Source organism: Chionomys nivalis, chromosome 5 (assembly GCF_950005125.1).
Source record: "Chionomys nivalis chromosome 5, mChiNiv1.1, whole genome shotgun sequence".
NCBI classification, from domain to species: Eukaryota; Metazoa; Chordata; class Mammalia; order Rodentia; family Cricetidae; genus Chionomys; species Chionomys nivalis.
This window is the reverse complement of record NC_080090.1, coordinates 45,868,803-45,894,210: the sequence shown is the minus strand read 5'-3', so window position 1 is coordinate 45,894,210 and position 25,408 is coordinate 45,868,803. Positions and strand designations below refer to the sequence as shown.

The following is a 25,408-nucleotide window of genomic DNA, read 5'->3' as shown; positions in this document are numbered from 1 at the left end:
TATTGATCTGGGAAGGGCATGGGACAGACATCACCCAGAGGTGCTTTCACAGTTTGGGGTGTCAGTTCCCCAGTCTCCTGTTTCTACATACAGCACTCTCTTTATTGTTTTCTTGTATAACTTTATCTGGCTTGTTAGATCTTTTAAAAGAGGAAGCAGTTATATCATTGTTCCAAGAGGTTCACACGTTGCCTAAGGAAGAAACCCTTTTTTTCTTAGGATTTGTTTTCAGGCAGCCTGGTCTTTTAAGTCCCGGCCTCACGAGCCACCTAGTGGCCATAGTCAGTTACTGCAGCCAGTGAGCAGCGTACATGCAAGAGCTTGCCTGGGTTATGTTGTTCCGAGACAGATTCTACTGAGGTTGTCTGGGCTGAGGTCTGGTAATTCACATTTCTGAAAAACCTCTTAGGTAATATCAGTGACTATCACAAGGATAGGGCCAGGCTTATCACTGTAGACTCCACATTGAATCTGCTAACGTCTATGTGCTCCCCCTGAGACTTCCCGTGTGATAAGTATGCTTGTGGCTTAAGCTGTGTAAGTGCTTGTAATGTGCAGCTGAGTGGAGATACAGAAGTGCAGTTTTAAAGTAGAAACAAGCACAGCCATTAATTCCTAATGTTAGTAGTGAAGTCACATGGCAACATCTCAGGCCACATCTGTCCCTTGAATGTGGAGAAGCTCCCTGGGGTTGTGAGTCAGCCAGGGCCATCGCATCCAGGCTAAGGTAGGGTGGTCTTGGCACAGTCTCCCCAGCCCATTTTATTGTTGGTCTTTAATAGGTACAGGTGTCATGTGTTGCTCAAAATACTCTCGTCCCTTGGCTCAAGCAATTGCCGTCTTCCAGACTCCTGAGCTGTTGGCCCCATCGGCCTGTGCCGCTTTGTCCTGTTGTTACCTGGACTCCAGTGCTGCCGTCAGGCTTGTTAGGTTCTCGTTCTCTTTGATGCTGTCACATTTTTTTAAAACTCAGAGCTAAAAGAAAAGGGCATATATCTCTCGTGTTTGACTCTCCAAATGGATATCTCATCCCTAATCAGCACCTTACCCAGACATTACAAACATGTCCTTGGATCACCTAAGCCCTGGATTTGTCTTCTGTGCAGTGTCTAGGCAAGCGGTCACAGCCTGCCTGTTGTTTAAGTGACTGAGTTTTGATTGAATGAAGTTCCTCAGTATTTGAGTATTGTATTCCAGGCCTTAAGGATAAAATGGTGCATATGTTGTGGGTTACAGCAACTGTGAAGGAGTACATGCTTTGCGGTCTCATATTAAAGTCACTTCCAGCCTCACAAAGTCTATCACCAGGGGTCTTTAGAGATGCAAGCAAGGCATGGTGGTCAGGACAGACTTAGTTTTACCTTCATTGATGTCTGTATTAGGGTTGTCAGATCCCCTAGAGCTGGATTACAGACAGTTGTGAGCTGTCATGCGGATGCTGAAAATTGAACTTGGGTCTTCTGAAAGAGGATCCAGTGTTCTTAACCACTGAGCCAATTCTCCCGCCCCGGGGCAGACGTCTTAAGAAAGTGATGAGTCGAAATTAAAGTGATGAGCAGAGGCCAGAGCTAACTAGAGTGGCCAGACCGAGGACATGCAGGAGTTCCTGTGTTGTGGCATGTGGCTTGGGGTGTGAGGACATGTAGGAGTTCTTGTGTCGTGGCGTGCGCTTGGGGTGTGAGGACATGCAGCGTCTTGCATTGTGGCGTGTAAGAAAGATTGCTGCTCCGGATCTGCAGTGGAGCCTGAAGTCACCAGAGCTGTGGCAGGGGAGAGGCATGCACAGTGTTTCCGGGCCCCGGGAAGCATCAAGAGTTGGAAGGAAAGATACATCAGGATTTGGTTTGTGTTTTGAATTGATCTTTGTGATCAGAGTATGTGATAAAGGGGTGCCTATCTATAACCATGCATGGTCAGCTATAGTATGGTAAGTGTTCATGGTTAGCTATGGTCATTTTCACCGTGCTATCTCCTTTTTACAGGAAGATCCCACCAGTGCCCTGTACCACATCAACTGTTTCTGCCCGTATTCCTCACCGGACAAATTCTGTGCCGACATCCCAAGGTGGGATCAGCTATTTTGCAGCAACCACTGTCTCTGCATCCTCAGTTCTGCTGTCATCTACCTGCATCTCCCCAAATAGCAAATCGGTACCAGCTCATGGAACCACTCTCAATGCACAGCCTGCTGTTTCTGGGGCAATGGATCCTGTGTGCAGTATGCAATCCAGACAAGTCTCTGCTTCATCCTCATCCCCCTCCACACCCTCCGGCCTCTCTTCAGTCCCCTCCTCCCCTCTGTCCAAAAAACCTCAGAAATTGAAACCTAGCAAGTCTGTAAGGCCCAAGGAGTCTTCTGGTAACAGCATTAACTGTCACGGTGCCAGTAGCAGTGCCAGTGGTTGCTCAGGAAAGAAACGCAAAAGCAGTTCCCCACCGTTAGTTCATTCTTCCTCCTCCTCGTCATCCTCCTCCTCCTCTTCTCATTCCGTGGACTCTTTCAGGAAAAACTGTGTGGCGCACTCTGGGACTCCATACCTGTCACCGGCAGCATCCTCCCACAGCCTCGGCCTCAGCTGTGTGACAGGTAGAGCCGACTCGGCCAGCCTGCGGCATGAGCCGGCAGGAAGGGCTCCTCCTGGCATGAGTCCCGCGGAGCCCATCAAGAGGATGAGTGTGATGATGAACAGCAGTGACTCCACTCTTTCTCTTGGGCCCTTCATCCATCAGTCCAGTGAACTGTCTGTCAGCTCACAGGGCAGCTTTGCACACTCACACACTCCTCTAGACAAACTCATAGGAAAAAAAAGAAAGTGCTCTCCGGGCTCTAGCAATGTCTGCAGCAGTGGCAGCAAACCTACAAAGGTTGCCAAATTGCCAGCCATGAACAACGTCCACATGAAACACACAGGCACCATCCCAGGGGCCCAAGGACTGACGAACAGTTCCCTCCTTCATCAGGTAGGATGTGGACTCTGATCTCCTAGTGTTTCTGTTGCCTCTTTTTTGGGGTCCTTTGTCTGCTCTGAAAACTGGTTGGGTTGGTTTGTTTGCCTATAGTGGATGCCCTGCTTTCATAGTCATCTTTAACAAAGGGAAGTCCGTGTCTATCTGAAGGGAAACATCTCTACAGAATGTCTTATGCCTTTCAGAGATGTTACTGAATAGAACCAAACATGCATTTAGCATCTAGGCCTGAAGAAAGCATCAGGCATGACAGCAGTGTTGAAGGGGTGCCCTTTGCAAAGGCACAGAGCTGGTATCCTGATTCTGTTAGCGAAGGAAGTGGGGAGCATTTTCAGTCTATGTAGTGACTCTAATGTGTTCCCATGAAGAAAGCCAGGCTGAAATCAACCTGATTCTAGTAAGCAATTACTTTAAACCTAAAAAAAAAAAAAAAAAAAAAAAAAGCTTGAACTGTTTTATGTTGAGCAGTTTTAGATATCTGGTTAATTGCACCCACATTTTCTCCTTGCTATTTTCAAGGGAGGTGGGAAATAAGGTTGAAGATTGAGCCTTGTTCCAAGGCTTACCTTAAGAAGACATGTGTTGTTATTGTGCATCCCATCAGTAGGAGGGGACTCACTGGGTTCATAGTAGTTGCGACTTGCTTGTGCTGTATCTTGTCTGTTCCCCAGCTTTCTTGTTTGTTTTTCCAACTGTCTTTCATGGAGTTCTTTCTTCCAGCTTCTTTTGCCCTAACTTCAGCTCATCTCTCATCCTGTTATTCCATTCATCAGGATATCTTCTCTCCTTGCTTACGAACAGGAATTGCAGCAGCAGCACCCCAGAGCCCTGACTTAAAAAGTGAGGCTCTCTTTTATGTTATTTCCCCTGTCCCTCATCCTCAGAACCTAAGTGCTTAGGGCTTTTTCAGAAAATGTTAAGCCATTTACTACAGTAATTTACTTTTCTGCAATATTTGTGTGAGTTGACAATGCCAAAATGAACGGGGAAAGTAGCTACTAAAATTCCAAGTAGCTGTGTGAGTTCAGCCTTTTGGGGTAGGAATACTTGGGCAAATGTGAGCTTTGCTTTGCTCATGTTGTGGTTATTCATATAGTTATGATTCATGTAGCAGAAGTACAAACACAGCAAGAAATAATAGGATCACCCTCAAAACTTCCTGTGGGCTGAGGTCCCTACATTTGTATCTTAGAGCCTGCACACCATCTTCAGTTGGAACATTAGACTTGTGTCGGCCTTCCTCTTAGCCACAGGAAACCAATGGGAGGGGTGAAGGTAGCAGCAGGGACTGGCAGTGACTGTGGAAGATCTGGGAGTGGAATATGGTCCCGCCAACGTGGAGCAGCTGCTCCCTACCTTGTCACCTGTTTAAAGAGATATTGCAGCCGGGCGGTGGTGGCGCACGCCTTTAATCCCAGCACTCGGGAGGCAGAGGCAGGCAGATCTCTGTGAGTTCGAGACCAGCCTGGTCTACAAGAGCTAGTTCCAGGACAGGCTCCAAAACCACAGAGAAACCCTGTCTCGAAAAACAAAACAAAACAAAACAAAAAAAAAAAGCAAAAGAGAGATATTGCAGAGCTAGGCAAAAAAAAGTCTACTACAGCCTACGTATCTGTTGGACAGTTTGGATTATGGTCTGCCAGCTTTCCCCCGCCCTTTCTTTACCCCATGGGGCTGGGAAGACCCAGATAGTCCAAGTTTGGATGTTACAGAAAGACTTTCTGTGTTGAAGATGCTTTTGTCTTTTATTTTTAATTTTACTTCACAAATCCTGGGGACCCCCTGGCTTACAATCAGGGAATGTTATAAACCTTACAGAGTGTTTTCTCTGGCTGGGAGGGATCCACAGCTGTATAAGAATCTCAGAGAAACACAAGACTTAAAAGCACTTTAAACAATGCTATCTACCCCTGAAAACGAGCATGGTGACACATCTTAAATCCCATCACTTGGAGGCAGAGGCAGGTAGTTCTCTGCATTCAAGGCCAGCCTGTTCTAGGACAGCCAGGACTACACAGAGAGACCTTGTCTGAAAACAAGCACTGTTTGTAGAAAAGTAGAAACCCTGGCTTGCTCTTTCTTATGGAGAAGGCTTTTAAAGTCCTGTTGCATGGGCTGACATCTGTGAACACAGAAGTGATATGGGAAGCCCAAGACATGGCAATGAGTAGCCCCCCACCCCAGTCTGTTCATGGCCGCTCGGCCCTTTTTACCCCATGGGAAGGACAAGAGTTTCCTCCCTGTGTGTGGGCAGTGCCTTGGTGCAAGCTGCCACACCTGTGTGTTAGCACATCTAGCTTGGTTCTGAATTCAGAGCCTAGAATGGCTTCAAGGCCTCAAATTTGAAAACACTTAGACCAGAAGGCAAACAGGAGTGCTGAAAACCCAGGCAGCTGCCTCTTGTTGCCGGTTCTCTGAAGTCAGTCTTTGCAAAGCTTGAAGCTGGCCCTGTGATGGCTCTCCCTGGCCCAAGCAGATCAGTGGAACTTTAGTGTGTGGTATCCTAGTGTAGACTTTGGGAGCACAGCCTTTAGCCACTTACTTATGTATTTCTTCACCCCTCTTTTTGAAAGCCAAAGGCACGCCCCTGACAGCTGACAGTACCACTGGAAAGAGTACCGCAGACGTTTGTGAAGACAAGCCACACCTCTCCTCAGCACTCTGGACCCCACGATGCCTTTGAGTCTCTCTCTGACCCCTGTGGGCTCCAGGGTGACAAGGATTTCCTGAAGCTGTGTCTGTAGCAGTGAGAACTCCTAAAGGACACTGGATCGAGTCCAGCCACCGATTGCTTTGTCAGTGTTACAGTGGTCTGGACTGCTTGCTACCAATCTGTGAGAAGTTTTTGTTTGTGTTTTGTTTTTGTTTTTGTTTTTAACTTGCAGCATATCATGGAGCCACTCTTGAAGTAATTGGCTGGGCAAAAGAATGTTTTAGCAAGAGCGTTACTGTAGGCTCTTCTCCTTCTTTCTTTGCCAGAATTTTTTTTGAACACATGCTCACCTGTAGGTCACCCTCCAGCAGGTAGGAGCTGTTTGCTGGAGACTGGAGGCCTTCCAAAGAAAGGGGAGGGAGTTGATCCTGACTGGCCTCCTAGAGGATATCTGGCTTTAGATATTTTTATAGCAGTGTTCAGGAACAGAATACTGATGTTGGTGAGTGCATCATGACCTAGTGGCCGGACCCTCTCCAAGTCATGTGGGATAAGAAGCTCATCGAGTTCTCCAAACTTAAGACCTGGTTTGAAGCTGCTCATAACCGGATATTAAGTTGAAAGTATCTCAGAACCTTAGTTTTCATGGTGCAAACACATGTGCGAGAAAAAGAAAAGAAGAAAAAAGACGAGGAAGATGGAGCAGAAGGAAAACGAGTCTGGTGATAAAAAGCAATTGGGACACTGGATATGGGGAGGGGAAAAATCATGAAGTGGGCAAACCTTGCAGAGTTTCCAAAGAGACAGACTTCTCGTTAATGCGTTCGTGTTGGACAGTGTGTCAGGGTGGACTGATCGTCTCGCTCAGTCTGCTTTTTAAGATTTGCCTTTTTAAAGTTACTATGATGTCCTTAAATTTTTCCCAGGCATTACTCCCCTTTCGTGTAAGTTTCCGCTTTCAGGACTGCTGTCATTGTGTCTGTCACAGCCCCCTTCAGGCCACTAGAGATGTTTATCTGGATGCAGGTCGGCCGAGGAGTGGACCCCCAAGAAAGGGGTGGTCAGAGAGCCTTGTGTGTGCCATGGACGGGAGCAGCTCTGCGAGGGTCACCAGGTTTACTCATGCACACCCTCCTTTCTTGTGATAGTGACAGCCATCTTCCTTCAGTGGGGTGTAAAGCCCTATTAAGATTGTTCAGTACCCCATTCCCAAAGAATATTTAATATGTTAAGACGTTGCTTGAAAAGTTGTCTACCGGTGAATGTGGGGATGATCTGGGGCCAGTACCACAGCTCCTGCACAGACAGCCAAGTCCTCTGGCTTAGGAGAGTACAGTAGAGTGGCCAAAAGAGTACAGTCCCCAAGGCTCCTACCCTTGTCCTGGCTGTGTCTGGGCAGAGCAGGCAGTGCATCCTTTCCCCCACAATTCTTAGGTTACACACTTGAGTTTCAGGGAATTTCAGTCAACAGCAGGTAGAATGGATAAACACTCGGTTACCAGCCTAATAATGTGAATTGCTACACTTACCCTTATTCTGTGAGAACACAGAGACTTTATGCAGATACTTTAACTAATGTTGAATTTTTAAAGGAGGGAAAACAGAATCTTACTTATGCATTCAGTCAGTGAATGGTTTTAAGAAGATGCTGGGAGAGAGCTATGAGAAGGGACCATGGGTGGCCTGTGTGGTCGAGTCAGGAGGGAGCACTCGGCTGTCCCATCCATCCATCCGGGTGGTGGGGAAGGAGGGAAGAGGGAATCAGTTACATAGTAATTACTTGGTGACAAGTGCAATGGGGTGTGGGTAGGATTTATTCTCAGAGCCAAGGGGACTTGATGGTTATAAATTAAGTTGCTTTTAGTGATGGAATTTGTAGACAGGTCATGTTGTTCCGAAATATGTGAATAGGAGCCACAATAGGAAGCTTATTCAGAATAAAGTAGAGGCTTAGATTAGTGTTACAATTTGATTTCTTAGACTGGGGTTTTAATTGAACTTCATTATATCTCCGGGTAACACACAGAGCCTCGGCATTAGGAAAAGCCATTTTGGATTCTGCCTGTCACAAACAGACATATTCTAAACAGTGCTACTAATGTTTAGACTGTTCAGATATTTTATTTTCTCTGACAACTACTTTTTATGATGATGAACAATTAAGACCATTTAAAATATGGGAGTACAAATATTTTTTTTAATTAGATTAACTTGCAAAAACCAAATTTGCAGTACTTGGATTGTTTCTAGACAGACTTTGGTGTCAATTTAAAACCAAGATAATTTTTATATTCTTTCCAATAGAATTCATGACAGCTTCTGCCGTTTTCTTAAACTGCAAAAATAAAGTGCTGCAATGCTGAACAAAGAATTATAAAAAAAAAACTACTTTTGTATCTTTATTTTGGAATTTCTTGTTCTATTATAAATATGGAAGTATCCCTATTTCAGAAGACATATTTTGTTAAAAATGAATTGTACATATTTAAATATGTATTTTTGCACAGGTCTTTTTTTCTGATATCCTGTTTTGGTACAATTGAGATCATCTAGTATTTATTTATTAATTAATAAAAAATAAATACCTTTTTATAATTTGAAGTGGTTCACTGCCAAGTCAATAGTTTAGAACCTGCCTCTTAGTTAAGGGATGCCTCTGTTCTGTGAAAGTCTCTGTCCCTTTCAGTGTCTCGGGAGTGGTTTAATATAGATGAAGTGGGCGTAGCTTCTCTCAGTTGCCTGATTGCCAGATAGACTACATGGAACTAAGTGACACACTGCTTTTCTTTGTTTAGTCGTGTGTGTGTGTGTGTGTGTGTGCATGCACATGCGTGCCTGTGTGTGTGTGTGTGTGTGTGTAATAACACTCTGAGCACACCTGTATTAGTAGTATGCGATATGGTTTAAATTAATGGGGGAAACAACAAAACAAAGCTGAAAGTGCCTGAACCTAGTTTCAGCTCAGACAGATTTTCTGATAAAGACTTGAAAGCTGAGTTGAACTTCTGGAGTTTGCTTTTCCCACCTAAATATTATTTCTAAAGTTTTAGGGGAGAAGTTAAAAGCCATCAAGGCTGGTAATTTTTATAAGGTATTTTAAAATTAAGACATTTTGGTTCACAGTAATTTAACCCAGTGCCACCAAGGGTTATAAATGATTGTCTGCCAGCAGCTGTTAGTCACTCATGAAATACAGAGTTTAAGATACGATATTTAAAATATTTTGTATTAAAAAAAAAATACAAGAAGTACCTCTGAGAACATTGAAAAAAAATTTTTAATTTGAAAAACAATGTAACTTAGAAAGGCAGCTGTCTTCCTGTAAGAGTTCTGTTGCCAAGGGATTTCTTAATGTCTCCATTCTGTCCTGGGTTGGGGAAAAGTTGGGCTTTGAAAAAATGATTGTTAAAAGTTTCATTGTTTAAAAGAAAATAATTCTTACATCTTATTGTAAGACATTTTACCTTTTCAGATCACTGAGTGAGCACTACATATTGTCAGTGTGAATGCAGGGCCTTGAAAGAATTTTGCTTTTTTTTTTTTTTTTTTTTTTAGCTCGGTTCTGAAAGCAATCTCCTGTGTTACCATGTGTGAATAGTTTGATAAATGTGTACACATAATCAAGAGCATCTCAGCTGGACTTTGTTGGCTGCTGTATAGAAATGAACAAATGTCAAGGGATAGAAAATTACTTTGGATATTTAAAAGAGAAAAAATATATAGTCTATTTGTTTTGTAACAAGTTTCTGTAAATAAAATAATTTATACTATTTATAAGAAAAAGTTGTGCTTTGCTTTATGAGAAATTAAGTTTGTTGAACAAACATGTCATTAAATGGGCAATAAAATTAGGACTTGTCAATCGAGGCTGGCTGCATCCTTGTGGTACTAAGCCCCACTGTAGCACCTCTCCCAAGCTTTACACCACACATCCTTCACTTCAGCCTTTCTCCAGTGCAGGCTGAATCCTCCAGAGACCTCAGTGTCCCCTTCTTGGGCAGAAAGCTTCCCCTCGGATGAGCATCATCCCGAAGGAGATGGGAAAGAAATGCAGACGTCGGGCATACGGAAATAGTGCTTCAATCTGCTCATTATGAATCTGATGCATGTAGCTGAGTTTGTGTTAGGTTTTTACTGCGAGGAAGCTTTTAAATCTGGAACTCGTGTCGTTTCTTCTTTGATACAGCCTACAAGGCCACTTTAGTTTTATTCATGACAACATAATTGTATAGATAGAACGTCTTCCTAAATTTTTTTGTTGTCGCTTAAAATAAAGGAAGCGACTCATTTGAAAACACGAACTAGCCAAACTGGGCCCACCCCTCCCTGCCTTGTGAGCTGTCAGTTACTCCTCCGGTTGGTTGGTTAGCTGATGGAATGGCAGATATCACTCCTTTCACTGTGTGTCCAGAAACTGTCCCGAGGATCAGATAGCAGCTTTGGGGTTTCAGCATGTGGGACTTCACTGGCAGAAATGAACTCTGCCAAGGAGCTAACAGGACAAAGGTGTGAAAATTGTGGGAGATTATTTATGAAATTTGCTGGACAGGAGGTGCTGACGGGAGTTCCCACTGCTGACTGTCATGAGCCTTTGTCCTCAGGAACATAAGGAGCATGTTCCCACTGACTTAGAGGTAACCACTAAAGCCCGAGAGATACTTCCTGAGTCTGTGCATCTAGCCACTTAGTCAAGGGCATCCTGGACTGACTTCCCTATTTCCTGTATTGTCGGGCTCTTAGTCACCACATGTTTACTCTTCCCAATTCCTAATCAAAGACTGTCCCTAGGGCAGCAAGGTGGCACAGTAGGTACAGACACTTGCTGCCAAACCTGAAGACCTTTGATCCCCATAATACACATGGTAAATAAGGCTCTTCCAGGTTACCTACTAACCGCACACGCACCACAGCATGCTACATACATGTGCTCTCTTACACACACAAAGTAACAACAAAAACCTTTATTCTTTCCAGTCTCTTTCTTCTAAGGTTTTGATGATCTTGTTGTTGTAAGCAGTTTAAGACTTTGATCTTATAAAGCTAGTGTCCTTGTTACCCTCATTATATAGCCAAAGCTCATGGACCAAAATGGACACTTAGTCTCATGGTTCCCATCAAAGTATAATTTTTCAAGAGGAGGAGACTCAAACACTATTAACACTTTGACTTAAAAATATCCATCACTTCAGTCCCCTCCAGTAACTACTGAGAGAAAATGGATGGGATGGCACAGGAAGGACTGGATGGGCTCCTCCTGGGGCCAGTCTGAACTCAAAGTGCTGTAGGGAAGCACTGCTGGCTCTCTAAACTGCCAAAGGCAGGAGAGGTAATTCTGGAAACCTTCCAGAGACCTTGAGGTCTAGTTATATTCATCAGATTTCTAGATTGGCCAAACCTACCAATTGATAAGCGTTCAAGTGTGCAACCTAGTACAGAGAAGGCAATGCACGACGGAATGAAGTTGCCAATAGGAAATTCAGATTAATGCTCAGGTGCCTGCTGTCTGACGGGAGTGTAAAATAGAAGTGGGGTTGTCATCTATCATGGGCATGTGAATGTGCCTGAGTAAAACAGGCTATTATTGTGTATGGTGTATTACTTTGCTTTTAAAAACCATGCTTTAATATATATGCCACATATTCAACATTGACTAGAATTAGAAAGTACATTGTTAGCTGGGCGGTGGTGGCGCACGCCTTTAATCCCAGCACTCGGGAGGCAGAGGCAGGTGGATCTCTGTGAGTTCGAGACCAGCCTGGTCTAGAAGAGCTAGTTCCAGGACAGGAACCAAAAAGCTACAGAGAAATCCTGTCTCGAAAATCCAAAAAAAAAAAAAGTACATTGTTTCAGGTTTCTACCAATTTATGCGCTTTGCTTTTCCTCCTTTTCTACTTTGTGAAGGACCCTTAACTAAGTCAGAAAAAGAGAGCTCTATAAATTAAAGTCACCATAAGTGAGTTAAGAATTATGTGGCTCAATGTTTCTGATACAGACGGCTGAATTTGTGTAGTGCAGGACATTGCAATCAAACTCATCTGCCAGAACGGACCATCATGTTGCATAGAATCTGGGCATAAGGAATACATGCAACAGTAATGCACCCAGACTTAGTGTAACTAGGCATGGTTGCTTGAAAACACCAGTGTTTAGATGGTGGCCACACATTTTTTTCTTAGGGTGTATCTTAGGGGCCCAGTGCTACTTGGTGGCACCCGGAGGAAACCTCCCTTGCCTTCTCAGTTAGTGTTCCACAGGGCCATGAGCCAGGAAATGCCCATCAGTGGTGGCATGTTTTAAAATCAAGACCAAAAGAGAGACTATCAAAGCTAGAAATGACTAGTCTGTAAAGTCTGACCTTAATAACGACTTTACATTTGCTGCAAACTTGAAATCTGAAACTCTTGGTCAGTCTCCTGACGCTGGTCCAGATGACTCAGCTCAGAAGCATGCCAGCATAGTGGCCTGTTAGCATTTTCACAGAAACATGTTTCTACATGTATCTGACTTTGAGGCTTTAGCATAAAATAAAGCTCATGAGGAGCACGATTATAGCCGCTTTCTATAGGTGGCAAAACAGAACCACGTGATTTCCCTGGGTATATACAGACTGCCAGGACACGGGGAGCTGGGCCTAGAACTGGCACTAAAGTGAGCCGTGCAGTAGAGCTGTGTCTCCTATGTCTTATAGCCATATTTCAGAGATGCTGGGAGCTAGAAATAGCACTGCCAGGGTTAACAGCATTGCCACTCTTCAGAGGACCCAAGTTCAGTTCCCAGAATTTAGACTTCCTGTACCTCCAATTCCAGGTGACTCCAACAATTCCTGGCTTCTTAAGGAGAACCCACATGTGGCATACACTCATCACAAAGACATACATACATGTAAATAAAAATCTTTAAAGAAAGATGTTGAATTCTGATTTTCCTTTCAGCTCAAAGCTGACAACTGGAATTTGTAATTAATCTTTATGTAACAGGGCCTCCAATCTTGTATTATAAATCATATTCAAATTGTGAACCAAATAATCACAATGCTAAGTTATTTACAGCGAACTATTCTTACATTGTTCTCAGGATAATTTTAAAGCAGTTCTACTTTTGTACCTGAGTTTCTTTCTCAATGAACATGATCTCTTCCCCTGAAGGCTGGATTGTTACTATTGGATAAAAGTTAACACAGCAAGTAAGAATGTGGGCAGGGCTCTCTCTGTCCTTGAAAGCCATAATTTTGATCACAGCAGGCCAAGTCAATTTCAAGTGCAAGTTGAAAAAAGGTGATTTTTAATTTCAGGGTTTTGTTTTGAGCCAATAAACAGAGTACTAATTTGAAAGAACATAATGAATTCTTTCTCCTGTTATTGAATATAGATTTTTCCCCCCTCACATAATATATCTTGATTAGGGTTTTCCTTACCCCTACTCTTCCAGTTCCCTCCTCCCTGGATCCACTGTAAGCTATAATAGAAACACCCACATCAGAAATAGACAAAACAGAAGGAAAAGGCCTAATAGAAGGCACGAGAACCAGAGACTCACTTGTTCACACTCTCACGAACTCCGTAAAAACACTGAACGTGAGGACAACAGCGTGTGCAGGCCGTGAGCGTGCCGGGCACCCGACTTCACCAGCTTTCACTGTGTTCATCCAGAGGGCCTCCATCCCTTCGCCTCCTACACTCACCCTGCTCTCCTAAAGGAGTTCCCTGAGCGAGGAGGGAATTGTTAAGAGACATTCCATTTAGAGCTGAGAAACATGCTAAATTCTTAGGCTGTACTCATAATTCTTTTATTACTAGATTGTATACTTAACTTTGACCAAAAGGTTAATAAGCATTTTATTATCAGGTTATCATGATAAGCACTTTTAGAAATCCTTAGCTTGGTATTTTTAAATACTTGAGACATATTCAACAAGCCTCCTTCCCGTTCACCACAAAGCACCTCCAAGAAACTCATTTTAGCTGGGCAGTGGTGGCACACCCTTTAATCCCAGCACTCGGGAGCAGCTACAGGTGGATCTTTGTGAGTTCAAGGCCAGCCTGGTCTACAAGAGCTAGTCCCAGGACAGGCTCCAAAGCTACAGAGAAACCCTGTCTTGAAGGAAAAAGAAGTCATTTCAAGTCCAAGTGTGGCCATAATGTTACCCTACTTCATACCATGACTACATGGTCCTGATTTTGAAGTGCATACTTCTAATATTTTGGCATGGAGAATCTTGTTTACAGTGTGTGTCTCTGATTTCCCATCCCATTAATTCATGCAGAATTTTAAATGGAGAAATGCTGAATTTTATTACTTTTCAGTCAGGTGAGATTATGTGTTTTCATTAATACATTAATAGGTCATTTCTGTGAATCGATGTGTTCTTAAAGCACCAGAAACCTCTTTCCCTCCTTCTTCCTCCTTTGCCTTCTATGGCAAAACTCATAATTTGGTTGGGCAGTGGTGGGTGGCACACGCCTTTAATCCCAGCACTGGGGAGGCAGAGGTAGGCAGATCTCTTTGAGTTCGAGGCCAGCCTGGTCTATAAGAGCTAGTTCCAGGACAGCTCTTCCAGGGCTGTTACACAGAGAAACCCTGTCTCGAAAAGCCAAACAAAGAGACTGGAGAAATAGTTCAGAGGTTAAGAGCTCTTCCAGAGGTCCTGAGTTCAATTCCCAGCAACCACATGGTGCCTCACAACCATCTATAATGAGATTGGGTGCCCTCTTCTGGCCTGAAGGCATTCATGCAGGCAGAATACTGTATACATAATAAATAGTCTTAAAAAAGAAAAAAACATAATTTGCCTCCATCAATACTCTAGGATAATGTTCTTCTTTAACTCAGGGGATCTTCTTTTGACGTTTTCCTGCCTAACTCTTAGCAAATCTTGTTGCCTCTACCTGGATGAGCATTCCAACTGAATGCACCATGACAGAGCAAAACACTTAAGTCCAACCTGGTCATCCTTTGTTCAAAGTGTCCCCATTGTCTCCCTTACTCCCCTTCGGCACCAATTTGCATGATCTTATACTCATGTAGCTCACAGAATGGAGGTCCCTTCACAACCTGGATCCCTTTTATATTCTGTATCTCTCTCCATAGCACTAACCCCCTAGCATAGAAGGCAGAATTTTGATTACCTTATGATCACTGTGCTCCTATTTTTTTTAAAAAAAAAAAAAAAAGAAGAAGATTCATTGTGGCTAATATTTCCACAGCATCTGTTCAGGTAAGTCATATTCTAGAGTCTAGTTCATGTCAGCTTCCTAGAGGGACAACACTCTTTAAAACAAGATTGTGCCAAGAAAAGTTTTCATATGTTATCTTAAGTAGGAATCACTGTTGAGTTTTGGTTAAGAGCATCTAAAACTAAGAGATTTTGCATCAAGAGATGATCATCTTGTTCCACCTCCCTAATTCACTAATAAGGTGGAGCTGCAGTGAGTAAACCTGACTGCAGCCTTTACCCTGTGGACCACACGGATAGGCAAAAGCTGAAGAACATTTTTCATTAATAATTCAGTTGGCATTGGTGGACCCATAAAGACATTTATGTTTAAGAAAAGAAATTCAACATAAAGAAACAATGGCGTATTTATTTGATGCTATTGAAGTGGGCACACAGTGAAGAAATTTATGAAAGAAAGCTTCAAGTAACATCTGTAAGAATACATTTTTAAATAGTTTTACATGTTAATTACTCTGGACAATTTCTGAACCCTGTTTAGCAGCAAGTCTCCTTTCTTGATGGTTTCTTGGTATTGCCAGTTCTTGCTATCAGGTCTATAAAGTTAAGGAAAACAATAAATTATTTAGCAGCCACGTGAGTCCAAACAAGAGCTGACCTACTTGCATACACAGGCACTTAAACTCCCCTATTATCAGCAATAACAGATGATGGGATAATAGGAATACCTGTTGGTTTCTACTATTTCGTTGACTTTATCGATTTTGCAGTGTAGCCTTCCAGCAGCAATAAACCTGGACAGTTCCCTGATTCAGAAAAAGGAAAACAATCCACCATTAGTTTCAGAGAACAATCAAAAGAAATGAATTCTGTCTTAGAGGTGAGATTTCATTCTCCTCAAGCTTCAGCTACCACATATACATAAAATACCACAGGTACAGTACTCAGAGGAAACCAGGCAGGAATAAACTGCTAGAAACCAACAAACCTTGACCCCAAATGCAACAGCCGCCTGTACTGGAAAAACAGCTTATTCCTTCCAAACACTATCCAGTTTCTTCCGCTCTTGCTTATGCTGTCCGAGAACACAAATGGGAAAAAACAACAACAAACCCTGCTTTGACTCCATTTCTCAGCACAATTTACAGAGAACTACACACTCTTACGGTGCAGTCGCTTCGGTGAATCACCTGTGAGCTGCTGTGTTGAGTCTCACACTGTCCCCTTATTCTAGTGCAGACTTTAAGGCTAAAGGGGGAGCAACTGTTAACGTCAGCTTTCAGGATGCTGCAGCAGGAGGATTGCTTTCATGAGTCCATGGCTAGCCAGGGCTACAGAACCAGAAAGCAGGTCTCGTCCCTGTGCTCATGAGCCCCTCCCAAGCCACTCCTCCCGCCAGCCCACGAGAAACCCAGCCGACACAGCCTGCGTTGGTGACCAGCCTAGACTTCAGAGCAGGATAATTCAGAAGTAAAAAAGCAAAATGTGGGATACTGCCCTTCTATGCTGGTAAGGGTCATTTGAAAAGCTAACGAGTGAACCTCTCAACAGGGGCTTTGAGTGACTTAGGGGTCTATACATCTCAGTGAAGACAAGCTAAACCCCAAGACAAGTAGGAGTCAGATCCTACGAGCATCTGTTGACGTCTGAAACTTGCCTGGAAGTTATTATGTCTTCAGAAAATGTAATACAAAATTCACTGTACAATTTAGAATTCCTTTAGGTTTTATAATAAACTATAATTTAAAAATATATACAACACAAGAGAATAGTCAGGTTTAAATGCAAAGCGCACCACTTTCCACTGTGGACCGCAATGGTGTCCCCTAGTACACAGGTCTTAAACTCTAAGACCACAGTCAACTGCTATACCTTAGCTATGCTACAGCTTGCTCCCATCTTTAAGCTGTTCTTGCTTTTTCCTTTTCTACATGTGGAGATCTTCACATGTCTGACATTTCTAAGTCACAGCACACTTTACCTCTTCAGGCATGCCATATCTGATGCACTTCCCAACTGTGCTATCTGTACTGTTGACTTGCTCTTGAGGTTTGTTACAGTGCACTAAGAGTCTGATCAATCAGTGATTCTGGTCCCACATTCTGACATCAACCTAACTCCAACAGTATCACAGGAAATGGCATTAAATACAAGATATAAAAGAAGGTCTAGGCAGCATTGTGAGCAGTGCAGAGCGCTCCTCTGCAGCCCTGGGAACTGGTGAAATGACTCGAGCAAAGCACTTCCCACGCCTTGCACTTTCTCATCTCCCTGGGAACTATATCCCAAGGAAGTCACACATGGGCAGAAGTTAAAACAATACTTCAGAAAAAGTCTTTGCTTTGTTTTCCTTCGTAAAACTGAGGGAGGCAATGTAAATTTTAAAAAATATAGAAAACCAGATTAAAAGGCAGTTTTTATGCATAAATTTGTTAAACTTACTGGTCAATGAATTCCACACCCACGCCAAACGCTTCTGCCATATAGCCAAGGGTTAATGACCTATATGATTCCAGCAGCTGGCTGTACGCATGAATTCTCATTTCTCTTACGTAGTATCGGTAATGTGGCGCAAAAAGCCAATCCTTTTTCATTTCCTGTTCCACGATAGCTACAATAAATAAGATGACAAATTACAAGTCTTCCTCTCACCTAAGGAACTGGCGTCCAGCAGCTTTGAGTCCAGTATGGATCACTGTTCTTCACCGTCCAACAACGGGCGGGCAGCAGCAAAGATAGACCTACTGGAACTACCCCCAGATTACAGAATAAAAGTGTTCCATTGCAGAACGTTTTATGTACTCAAGCAAAATTGAGTAGTTTCATTTATAATTATAGCAGGGATAGTGATGAGAGACAAGAACCAAAACGACATTTTTATGACACCACAAAACAAGGAATAGAGAGTAATAAAACCTATTATCAGAAATGTAAAGTTTGAGGACAAATTATAATAATTTATTTTTTTATTCTATGTATGTTTGCTGGGTTTTCTGTAACTGGGGTTGCAGACAGTTGTGAGCCATGATGTGGGTGCTAGGAACTGAACCTGAGTCCTCTGGAAGAGGAGTCAGTGTTCTTAACCACTGAGCCATCTCTCCAGACCGAGGACAAATTATAAACTACAAGGTTTACGTAGCAGCAAATTGATAACAAAATTGAAGACTAAAGTGTACAGGAGATATTAATGGGCAATCCACAGGAATATAAATCATCTTACTAAATTCTTCTGCTCTGGATCCTAAAACATGATACAAAATTAGTAAGTCATATACAGAAAATGGCAGTAGCCATACGGTTACAAAGCCCTCGGCCGGGGCAATAGATAGCAAAGAACTCCGAGAAACTTCACAGAAATTACTACTAGACAGCAGTGTTAGTAAGCACAAGTGCCAAGGCAGGATGAATAAGAAAAAGCTGCAAAAGTGTAAGAGGGTAGAGACAAGATGAACAAGGGGATTTGGTGTGAACAAGCTGAAAATCCCAGGAAAAGCAATAATTTTGGCTGCAGTCTCTTTGGCAGTTATTTCTTTAGAGGTGAAGAATGAGGTTTGAACATGCTGTGACTCTATCCAAGTGGATGTGCCATCAGACAAGCAAAGCTAACAAGGAGGGGTCAGGACTACAACCAGGAATCTGCAGAGCACAGATCCAGATAAAGTTCCTAAAAGACAACAGAGACAAGGCAGGGGCCACCAAAAGTAGTCAGTCACTGAAAGAAAGCCAAAGAAAACAAAGTTCTGTTCGTCTGGAACCAAGTGAACAAAACTGAAAAATGAAGGCTGTCCTACATCCAGTGAGAAGGGTGAGACGGAGCAGGTCACGAAGACGCGTACACACTCCCTTAGTCTTCTAAAATGTGGACACGCGTTCTTTGAAAATACTGTAAGCGAGAGAAGTACAGGTGATGTGCACAGAAATTGGCTGAGATTTTCTAGGGGCAGCGGGGTCAAAGTGTATTAATACTCCATCTCTCAGATTCCACGCACCTAAGGAACTGGGCGCGACAGCTGAGCTACCTGCATGTTCAAAGTAAGATTACTCTACAGGGCTAGGTTAAGACCTTAGAGATCTTCTATCAGTAGACACAGGGTACACCCCAAAAGCCCTTCAACAAGAAGCTCTAAGGAGCTCCACTTGGTTGAGCACTGCACTTGGTCCACGGGAGTCACAACTGTGATTTCAACAGCGCACTCCTGGAGGACCCCACCTCCCATTTCAGGGTAAGAATGGAGTGAGTGGGAAAGATGGGAGTCCTTACACCCAAAAGCTACCAAATTCATCAATTTCGCTTCACTAGAAAAATACACTTTTTACAAAACAGCATCAGTAATTGTCAATAATCAGCTTTAGGGAAATCCAGAGGAGGTTGCCTTTTTTATCTTAGTAATTTAGCCATCAGTAGCAAACCAAACGGCCAGGAAAGAGTTCAGTCCCCAAAAGAAGCACACTGGTGTGCACAGGGCTCTGTAAATTAGTTGTTAAGGAACACAAGAATTGTATGCAGATTATGTTTTCAATCCACAGACCTAGCTATTACATTATTAAAAAAAAAAAAAAAAAAAAAAAAAAAAAAAAAAAACCTTGGGCTGGAGAGATGGCTCCACAGTTAAGAGCACTGCCTGCTCTTCCAAAGGTTCTGAGTTCAATTTCCAGCAACCACATGGTGGCTCACAACCATCTGTAATGAGGTCTGGTGCCCTCTTCTGGCCTTCAGGCATACATGCAGAAAGAATAATGTATACATAATAAATAAATAAATATTTTTTAAAAAAATCCTTGAATGGAGTGATGATTAATCTCAGTCTCAAGAGATTCAGAATTCCCTACATCTTCACCACAAACCCAATAGTAAACCATCTGTACACATTCGCTCTGTTCCTCAAGAGTAAAGTCAGGTCAGACAAACTCCCAGGTCACAGGGTCAGACAACGAACAGTTTAGGTTTTGCTAACTACACAGCTCTTTGTCATACATTCTTTTTCTATTATTTTAAACACCACTTAAAAAAAACAAAACTCAGCCAGGCAGTGGTGGCACACGCCTTTAATCCCAGCACTCGGGGAGGAAGAGGCAGGAGGATCTCTGTTAATTTAAGATCAGCCCGGTCTACAAGAGCTAGTTCCAGAATAGACTCCAAAGCTACAGAGAAACCTTGTCTCAAAAAATAAAAAACAAAACAAACAAAAAACAAAAACAAAATTCAGACCGAGCTAGCACAGCAGTAAAGGCATCGACCGCCAAGTCCGACGCCCTGAGTTCAAGCCCCAGGGCCCACGTGGTGGAAGGGAAGGAAACTCTAAAACTGTCCTCTGACTTTCACATTGCACCTTGGCACACATGTGCATAACACACACAATCATTCTTACATATGGAGACAGACAAAAACATATCAAGACTGCTGACATTCCACTAAGCAAAACAGGCAGAAAATGAGTGAAGACCTGCAACTATCAAAGACCCCTGTATCTCTCACATGTGAAAAACACAGTTTTGTTTATTTATCCATAGGACCAGCAGATGAAGACAGATCATCAATCCTTACCTAATGACTGGAAGAAAACCGAATAGCGGCATTCATAGAGAGAAAACAGATACTGCCGGACTGCCGGAAGGCTGTGCAGCACTTCAAGAATCTCTGCTCCTTTAATGACCTAGGTATGAAAAAAAGCAAAAACAAAAAAACAATAAACACATTTTAATGGTTTCTGTGTTTTTAAATTAGGAAAGCATGAAACAGTCTTTAAAAGGGTATTATGGTTTCTTTCTTTACCTTTTCCCTAAGATCTGGTCTTTCTAAGGCAATCATACTGACGTAAACAGTGTAAGTCACAAACGTCTTATAATCCATGAGCTCATAGGACGTAAATGTAGAAACTGTGTCAAGAAAGAGCTCCGCAGCCTGCTTGAAGTCACGGATAGCCACACAGTACAGACCCTGGTACACTTTCAGCCTGTTTCTCCTGTCCCAGTCCCCGCCTTCTTCAATTAGGCTAGCAAATAACACAAAAGAAACAGATAATGTTAATTCTTGGAAGAAAAAAAAAAACTTCTAATTTAAGTATTTCAGTAAGTCAAACTCCCAACTATAAACAAAACAAAATGGGTAAGCTTAGGCCCACCAACTTATTAGCACCCCATAACCTCCATGCTTATACCCCCTGTTAAAATTACCTTTTGGCTTTTTCTGTGTTTCGAGTGATGAGGTCGTTATCCATATAAAAGAGGCCAATCCTTAGGAGATAAAACACGATATCTAGTCGGTGACCCAGGGCCACAGTCTTATCGTATGTCTTGCGGAAGGCTGTCAAAGCTCCCTCCTGTCAAATTCAAGACCAAAGGGGGAAAAGTACACAATTTAGTAATGCCATCAACTTCCCATATTTCCCGGGCAAGAGTGGTCAGGAAAACAGGAAGGAGAGATGAAGTGAGAAGACAGGGAGAGGGAAGGCCAATGCTATACTCAGAGTAAGGACCAAGGGGTTCCTTCGGCTGGACAAAATGTAGACAACACACAGTACACTGCACTCCGAGAACAACTCATGGAAACCACTGATAGCTGTTTCCATAGCCTCACTGCTTCTGCCTTTAACAATTATGTTACTTCAAAATAATTTCACTATAAATTATCAATCATTTTAAGAAGAGACTTGTGTCACTGATTAAATACCATTGAACCCATGAACATACAATTTCATCTCTAAGAACTGAAATAAAATAATCCTGCTCTTTACAACACACTGATAAAATCAGACATTTGTACTTGTTTTGCAAAGCATGACTAGCTAGTTTGTTTCAGTTATTATTAGTCATGCTTCGTAAAGGTATAAAATGTATAAAAGCAGTATACCCAGTACCCAGCCCTGGATCTGCAGTACTAGTCCTCACTAGGAACAGGGGATTTGGGGAGAAACAATGACTGCCAGTTTGCAGAGTAAAGTTAAAATAGAGGAGAGTTTATGCCGTCTTCTATCAAAAATGAAGGTAAGCACGAGAGCCCACCAAAAGAACAATGAGGCTATGTTAGAGGGACTCCACTAACACACCTGCAACAAACCAAACATCATAAAAATCAGTTTGTAAACAAGAAAACCCACTGCAAGCCGGGCAGTGGTGGCGCACGCATTTAATCCCAGCACTTGGGAGGCAGAGGCAGGCGGATCTCCGTGAGTTCGAGACCAGCCTGGTCTACAAGAGCTAGTTTCAGGACAGGCTCCAAAACCACAGAGAAACCCTGTCTCAAAAAACCAAAAAAAGAAAAAAGAAAAAAAAAAAAAAGAAAACCCACTGCATCCATTAAACATGTAGAAACTGTCAAAATATAAAACCTGAACTTTCTTTTTGGGAGAACGCCTCTGAACCAACACACAACCATAATCACCTAATGCTAACTCAGCCATATTCTAGATTCAAGACCTGAACCAATCCTTCAAATCTCACACTCACATAGAATACAGATCACTCTCTGAAATCTTACATCACACAGAACACAGATTACTCTTTCAAACCAAACCACACTCACAATACTTTCAATGCTTCTATGTTTCCAGATTTTTACAATGACCAAGTCCTAAACTTAAAAAACAAATGTTTTGGCCTGGAGAGATGGCTCAGCCGTTAAAGGCTAGGCTCACAACCAAAAATGTAAGAGTTCGGTTCCCAGCACCCACGGTTGTCCTTCCAGGTACATAAAAGAAGAGAAAGAAAAAGAGAAAAAAAAATTTTAAATTCAACAACTTATAATTTAAGTCCTTCCTTGCTAGTGCAATTCTAAACCCTTCGCCTCTATCTTTAATCAGCATGAGGTAGAAACACATCCTATTTTATACAAAAAAAAAAAAAAAAAAAAAAAACCCGAAGGAGCAGTAAATAGTGACTACTCAGGCTAGGAATATAGCCCAAGAAATCATATACAAGAGCTCACACTATTTTTAAATATCGGAACCATGTCATCCTACATCTAAATACTAAGGAGTGAATCCAATACAAGAGCTATGTAAAATGACTGGCCATACATAAGAAAACAAACGCTCACCGTCCCAGCAATTTCACCTCACTAATCAGTACGCTATAGCAACACTGGCGTATAATCACAAGGAGACATGAGAACATGTTTTTCACCTCAGCAATTTGTTTTTAAAAAAAAAAAAAAAAATCAGCTTTTCTCGCTAGTTAAAGCAAAGGCAGCTGAAACAACGTGCGTGTCCTGTAACAACAGACAACCTGCTCCACAGGGGATGGCAGCAGTGACCCAGAATGTTGAAGATGTTCTCTCAAGTGCAATGACAGATGGCAGGATGAAGAGGACTCCTGGAACATACTGTGGTCTCAAGTACAAAAACAGTGTTTACTACCCATTCTCTACAAGACATACACACACGTGCGGAACTGCAAAACAAAAGAGCTTTTCTCTCAAAGTAGAGAGTAAGAAAAGTCAGACGGCTACATCTAATGTCTTAGACCCTAGAGTGGAAAATATTACTAAATCTTTTAGATTTATGTGCATGAGTGATGAGTGCTGTATTATACCTGCACACGTGCTTGCCTGGTTGATGCCAGCGGAGGTCAAAAGAGAGTGATGGATTTCCGGAACTGCAATTAGAGGGCTGTAAGCTGTCCTGTGGATGCTTACAAATCTGGGTCGTCTGTGAGCGAGCCATCTCTCCAGCTCCCTACTATCCATCTTCTAAAATGTACAGTAAATGCTTCCCAACCAAGTGAGCTACTACTGTCAATGGCCCCATGTTATAAAGGGAGCGAGTAAAACCTCTGTTTGTGCACTTGTTTTGGAGATTCATTTTTATTCTTTTCAAGCATGTGCATGTGTCTGTGTCTGGGGGTACATGCACATGAGCGCAGGTGCCTCTGGAGGCCAAAGGCATCAGAGCCCTTGGGTCTGGAGTTGCGAACCTCTTGATGTGGGTGCTAGGAACTGAGCTCACATCCTCCACAAAACAGTCCACACTCTTAAAACCACCGAGCCACCTCTCTAGTTCCATGTGCACTTGCTTACAATGACACAGAAACAAGAACTAATATACACCTGGCTTGGGTTCAGGGCAGGAACCAGGTGCTGCAACATTATCATGTATGTATTATCCTTGTACGGACTCCTCAGAGCCTGTAAACATGATTAGCCTTCCTTCAAAAAAGGTTTGCCAGGCGGTGGTGGCCCAAGCCTTTAAGAACTTAGGAGGCAGAGGCAAGCAGATCTCTGAAAGTTCGAGGCCAGCCTGGTGTACAGAGCAAGTTCCAAGACAGCCAGAGCTACAGAGAAACGCTGTCTCGAAAAAATTACAAAAAGGCTCATTTATGCAGAAAGATATTACCCAATATCAATCAGTCTGTATATCCAGAGAAAAGAGAGCGTCTCCACTGACCTTGTCACCTATCTGACAGAGGTACTCTGCTTTGGCCATCATCGCGTCTCGAATTTCACTCTCTCCCAGATTCTTCTCTGCATCCTCCAACTCGTCATCCAAGCGTTTCAGCTCTTCTTCATTTGCCTTCTTCATTTTACTGAGGAGATCCACGTCCAGCTGCCAGTCGAGGGATTTACACAAGGCTTCATAATAAGGAGCCATATCTAAAAGCCATAAATCGTGCACAGTCAGGGTCAGCCTGCTCTGTCCACCTCACCAAAGGTCAGCCAGCAGGTGCCTATCATCTACGGGCCTGGGATAGCACAGCTATTGAAGGGGGAGGCCCGCGTGAGGGCGAATCTACTACGCCCGCAGGGAGAGACATCCTCAGGTTGCTCTGTCCAGCTCCTGTTCCAAAGCAGTCAGGGAGAGACCCCAACTGTCCCTTGACAGGGAGCGCAACACTGTCGGGACCAGAGCCACGGAGCCTTTGCTGGGACCAGCACCTGAGGCTTGTCCCGCGGCAGGAGCGAACCACGGAGGCAGGGCCCTCTCGGCGGCAGGAGGGTTCCCCAGGGTTCCCCGAAAAGCCCCAACGGGAGACGCCCAGCCAGGCCACCCGGACCGCCCCGGCCTAGGCCGCTGACTCGGCGCTCCCGGGCCTCACTGTTTTCCCGGACGGCTGCCATCAGCTCCTCGCGCACCGCCGCGTTCCCGCGGTGCTCGGGCAGGCTGAGCAGGAAGCGCAGCTGCGCGATGCGCAGGTCGGGGTTCTTGGGCAGACCCTCTTCCTCTAGGTTTTCCAGCGGCATGGCAACGACAGGGTAGCCAACTGCGGGAAGACACCACCGTCCTGCACCGCCACCGGAAGCAGGAGGAGGCGGAAGGCGTCTTGTAGCCGCCAGCCTGACTTCCGGTCTCGTCTCTACCTCCCCCGCCTGCAGCGTCCCCTGCTGGACACCGGCGGGAGTCAGTCTCAATTTTTGAATCTCTTCTTTTTAGCTATTTTCCTTATGTCACATTTGCAACAGCTAAGGTTCTGGAAATCCTCTAACAACGTGAAAATATAACGCCGAAGAGAGAAACAAGAGAAACAGTGGCCACGTTTTTCCAGGCCCTCTGATGTTAACCGTCTTGAAGCTAGGATGAAATTCTATTGGCACACATTGCAGGCATGCAAACTGGAACATAACGTGGTTAGAAAAAGTGGCTAAGTTAACACAACAACTAAGCGGCAAGGCCTGAATTAAACCT

The 25,408-nt window shown here is 43.4% G+C and overlaps 2 protein-coding genes across 8 annotated transcripts in view; one reads left to right on the top strand and one right to left on the bottom strand.

Moving 5' to 3' along the window:
• Atxn7 (ataxin 7) overlaps window positions 1-9,466 on the top strand; it is a 156,281-nt gene extending 146,815 nt beyond the window's left edge. For 4 of the 7 annotated variants that reach the window (XM_057769233.1, XM_057769231.1, XM_057769235.1 and 1 more), the window contains 3 exons: window positions 1,983-2,961; window positions 3,741-3,807; window positions 5,541-9,466. In XM_057769233.1, the coding sequence (XP_057625216.1) occupies window positions 1,983-2,961; window positions 3,741-3,807; window positions 5,541-5,650 (1,156 nt within the window). In that variant the 3' untranslated portion in view covers window positions 5,651-9,466. Of the gene's footprint in view, window positions 1-1,982; window positions 2,962-3,687; window positions 3,808-5,540 lie in introns of all 7 variants that reach the window. The other 3 variants (XR_009057118.1, XM_057769236.1, XM_057769237.1) reach the window with 3 other exon arrangements.
• A 5,715-nt stretch (window positions 9,467-15,181) lies between these two features.
• Window positions 15,182-25,048, bottom strand: Psmd6 (proteasome 26S subunit, non-ATPase 6). Its single transcript, XM_057770975.1, has 8 exons — window positions 24,822-25,048; window positions 24,173-24,378; window positions 20,967-21,112; window positions 20,566-20,785; window positions 20,338-20,446; window positions 17,235-17,403; window positions 15,521-15,598; window positions 15,182-15,388 (listed from the first exon to the last, which is right to left on the bottom strand). Exons 1-8 carry the CDS (start codon window positions 24,964-24,966, stop codon window positions 15,292-15,294), a joined length of 1,170 nt encoding a protein of 389 aa, XP_057626958.1. The 5' UTR covers window positions 24,967-25,048; the 3' UTR covers window positions 15,182-15,291.
• Between the last annotated feature and the right edge of the window lie 360 nt (window positions 25,049-25,408).

What these genes read in the sequence shown, in the direction of transcription:
- Psmd6 (XM_057770975.1), bottom strand. Translation starts at nt 24,966, where the DNA reads ATGCCGCTGGAAAACCTAGAGGAAGAGGGTCTGCCCAAGAACCCCGAC. An exon ending in GGTTTTCTTCCAGTCATTAG is followed by an intron (nt 17,404 to 20,337) that starts GTAAGGATTGAT and finishes TATTTATTGTAG; the next exon opens with CTATCGTGGAACAGGAAATG. An exon ending in GGTGTGGAATTCATTGACCA is followed by an intron (nt 15,599 to 17,234) that starts GTAAGTTTAACA and finishes TTTCTGAATCAG; the next exon opens with GGAACTGTCCAGGTTTATTG.